Source organism: Eurypyga helias, unplaced genomic scaffold, assembly GCF_000690775.1.
Source record: "Eurypyga helias isolate BGI_N326 unplaced genomic scaffold, ASM69077v1 scaffold50887, whole genome shotgun sequence".
Lineage (NCBI taxonomy): Eukaryota > Metazoa > Chordata > Aves > Eurypygiformes > Eurypygidae > Eurypyga > Eurypyga helias.
In genome coordinates, this window is record NW_010264639.1 from 1 (window position 1) to 4,067 (window position 4,067).

Sequence of the window (4,067 nt, forward strand, 5' to 3'; positions counted from 1 at the left end):
CCTCCCCCATATGGGTCTGAGCCCCACTGTGGGTTGGAGTCAGCCTCCGTGAGTCCGAGCCCCTCGATGGATTTGACCTCCCACTCCCTCCATGGGTTTGAAACTCCCAGGTCACTACCCTCTCCACGAGTGTCCCCCTGGGTCGGAGGCCCTCTAATACACTTGAGCTCCCACCAAAAGGGTCTGAGCCCCCTTTGCCTCTTGCTTTGCCACCCTGTGGGTCTAAGCCCCCCCCCAACCCCGGGTCTGGGGCCCTCTTGTGCCTGCGGGTTTGAGCTCCGGGGTGGGTGTCACGTTTGGGACCGACAGTGCCCCGTGGGGACATGACAGCCCTGGGGCTGTGCATCGCCCCTGTGGGGTTTGGAGGCCAAGCTGCTGCTTCGGGCAAAGTGTTTCCCAGCCCAGGGAATCCCGGTGAGAAGGAGGGTGGCAGGGAGGAAGGTCAGGGAAGGGGGTTGAATCGCTGCCCCGAGTTGAGCTGAGATCTCCCCACCTCAGCATGGGGAAGGGGTGGCAAGGGAGCCTCGCAGCAAGGACAGGGTTAAGGAGAGGTTCATCCCGGTGTGGGACGAGGTGACCTTGCTTTGGGAGAGACCGGCTGTAGGCGAAAGCACACGCTGGCGAGCGCTTTTCCTCCCCGCGCCTTGCAGTTCACATCCAGACCTCCCGGGCTCTCATGGTGATTTCTCTCCTCCTGGGCTTTTTCGGCATCATTGTGAGCGTGGTGGGCATGAAATGCACCAAAGTCGGTGAAGAGGATCCCGTTACCAAGAGCCGCATCGCTGTTGCTGGTGGCATCCTCTTCATCCTCTCCGGTAAGGCAGCACCTTGCCAGCACCACCCCTGCACACCTCCGGTGCTGAAGACCTCAAACAGCTTTGAACAGCTGTTTGATGGAAGGAAGGGTGATGGAGCTGGTTTGGTGTTGGATTGGGCGCTGCTGATGTTCGACGTTTGACATCCAGGTCTCTGCACGTTGGCCGCCGTGTCCTTGTACGCAACACAGGTGACCTACGAATTCTTCAGGGAGAGCACTGTCCCCATCAATGCCAGGTACGAGCTCGGCTTGGGGAATGGAATTTATCGGCATCCTGGCTTGTCCCCATGCTTCCAACAACAGAACCTTCCATTGCCAGTTTTGGCATCACGCGGGGTCGTAGGCAGATGTGCTGGGCAGCCAGGATGGGACCTGTGCCACCCCACAGCTGCCATGGTGCAGAAGGTCTCCCCGACTCTAGTTTTAGTCGTTACCGCTGATTACTTTGTGCTGGGACAGAGTAAGAGCGCTCACGTGGAGTTTCAGCCCAAGGGAGACTTAAAGCACAGAGAACTCTTGTGTCCGGATCTGGCCCATGTGAAAGATGGGGCTGGCCAAAATGGGGAACCAACATCTGCCTCAACGTCCCCTGTAGCCTCATCAGGGCTTCGAACGTTTTTGTGTCCGTCTCAATCTGCAGCTCTGCCTTTTCTGCCCCCCTCCCCCACCCGATGCTCCCCGCTGTTTATTGCCACAGGTATGAATTCGGCTCGGCTCTCTTCATCGGCTGGGGGGCACCCTGCTGGGGGGCTCCCTCCTGTGCTGCTCCTGCCCCCCCAAGGAGCGTCGAGGACAGCAGTACTACCGGCAGTCGCAGCCTTCAACGGCCCGGGAGTACGTCTGATCCCTTACCCTGCCTTCCTGTCGCCCGGTGCCTCCCTCCCATCCCCCAAACAGGCAAGATCCCAGCTATCCCACCCTGCATGGTCCCTGGCTGCCCCATGAGACCTTTCTTCTCATCATCTTCCAGGTTTTGGCACCATTTCCAGCACCATTCTCCAAAATAGGGTTTTTTTGGGTCATGCTTCCATATCCATCATTACCAGGGTCCCACCAGTCGGGCGGGTTGACCCCCCCGGGGTGGCCGGGACCATGGGTGGCTGGATCGTGTCCGTCTCTCACGCGAATGCTGCGGAGCGACGTCAGCGGCAGGGCAGTGCCGGCACGGGCGGGGGCACAGTGATGCTCTCACGGGGGTGTGCTGCACAGACATGCTTCGTGCTGTGACCCCCCACCTCTCCCTCCTGGTTTTGGGAGCAAACGCCGAGCAAAGCTGGCACTTGGTTTCCCAGGCTGAAGCTGCTGCCCACCTCCCATAAGACCCAGGCTTGAGCATCCCTGCGTCCTGCTCTTGGCAGAGGGATGCTTTCGGGGTGCAAGGGTTCCCCTGCCTCATTGCTACCCAAAAGCAACATTTTTTTCTATTATTATTAATTCTTGATTTGAGCAACCGAGGCATTAGAAACGACCCGCTTGCTGGTGCTCCAGCTGAGCTCTGCCAGCTAAAATCAGCCCTGAGCTCGTTGCTCACCAGGCCCAATTACGTGGCCTTGTTAAGCGGAAGAATAAATGGCGTTGGACAAATTACAGCAGGCCAAAAGGGGGCTTTGAACACAAAGCAGTGGTTTATTTTTATTTTTGGTGCCCAGCACAGCTATTTCAGATAGCAGATGGACAGACACGTGAATTATGATGCCTTCCCGCTGTGTCCAAATCCCTCTTCCCCCGACAGGATCCCCTGGAGCGGGCAGTGAAGTCTTCAAACGTCGGCGTGCTAATTACCTCCACCTCCTTGTACCTCGAGACTACTAACTGCCCTGCCAATGCTTTATCTCCAATTTCATCTGTAAATCCCCCCAAACCCTCCTGGATCTCCATCCATCCATCCATCCATCCATCCATCCATCCATCCATCCATCCATCCATCTTGCATGTGATACACCAGCAACCTGCAGGAAAAAACAGTGGAAATGATCCAAAGAACCTGATTGTGTTTTTTAAATAATTATTTAATTTTTTTAATACCAATTAGCTGAAGTAACTGTTTTTTATTTCATTTTGCTCTTTTTTATTTTATTTACCTCTATTTTATTTTCTTCACCTCTATTTTATTTTCTTCTACTTTATTTTGTTTCCCTCTACTTCATTTTCCTCTATTTTATTTCATTTCCCTCTATTTTATTTTATACCCATGTGCTGCTTTGGGTCCTGGTCCATGCTAGAGGGGAAGCAACGCTATTTTTGCCCCGGGGGAGGGTGATTTCTCTCTCTCACATGGGACTAACAGCCCTCTTTCTCTCTTAAATTGCAGACCCCCTGTAAAAATGTCTTCTTCACCCATCAGGGGAGAGCAGTGCTTATAGTCTGTCTTCACCCATCAGGTGCTTGGTTGGCTGAACCCAACTTACGGGGTTCCCATCCCAAAATACACACCAAAGGCTACTGCAGTGAGGATTGAAAAGGAAACTCATGCTTTAAAATAAAAAAAAAATCAATCAAAAAGGCGTTTTTATATCAAGAGCACAGTGTTGTGTAGAAGCAGCTTTTTATTCATCTAATATAAAACTGCATTAACTTTTCTATGGGATGTGTGGCTGTGGGAATGGGACCGGTTGGGATTTTTAAATGCATTTTTTTGCTGATTGTTTGTACTAAAAATTGTGACTCAGTGGTATTAAAATATTTCCGATAATGGACATCTTCCTGAAATCGTCTCTTAGTTCTCCTCCTCTTCCAAACCTGGGCCAGCCCTGTGCAAGGGACTCCTTCTCCCCCATGCTGAACGTATTTTTGCCCTCCTGGGCTAAATATCTCAAGTCTTTTGCCATGTGTTGCTCTCAGAGGAGAGGTTGTGGCCTTAAAAATTACTTGATTTAAGGCTAATCCCGTGGAAAAGCCCCAGTGTCCATGCAGCAGGGTTGCACCCAGCAGCTCCTGCCAGCAGCCCCTGCACAGGCTGAAACGCAACCATCATCCTCCTCTTACTGCCCCTCAGAGCTAGGCTCTCCCTTATTTTGTCCCATTTTCCATGAGTTCTGAGCTGTCTCGTGCCTAACTGGGCACTTTGCTAATTTGAGCAGATTTTTGCTTGGGGCCAGCACTACCCCCCTCCCCACCCTCGCCATGAAGCTGTGCCTGGTTTTCCTTGGGAATGATGGTTTCCATCCAGGTTTTTGCATGGCCGGTGTCTTACCTCAGCATCCTCATCCTGCCCACAGCAACTGGTCCATCAGATACACCCCATCCCATC

At 52.9% G+C, this 4,067-nt stretch overlaps 1 protein-coding gene across 1 annotated transcript; it reads left to right on the top strand.

Moving 5' to 3' along the window:
• Positions 1-650: 650 nt before the first annotated feature.
• LOC104505621 (claudin-19-like) lies at positions 651-1,661 on the top strand (the record flags this gene model as incomplete). The annotated part of the gene is given in 4 exon segments (XM_010156434.1): positions 651-815; positions 966-1,053; positions 1,515-1,549; positions 1,552-1,661. Coding segments are annotated over 4 exon segments (398 nt in total), but the record flags the coding sequence as incomplete, so codon positions are not given.
• Positions 1,662-4,067: the final 2,406 nt, after the last annotated feature.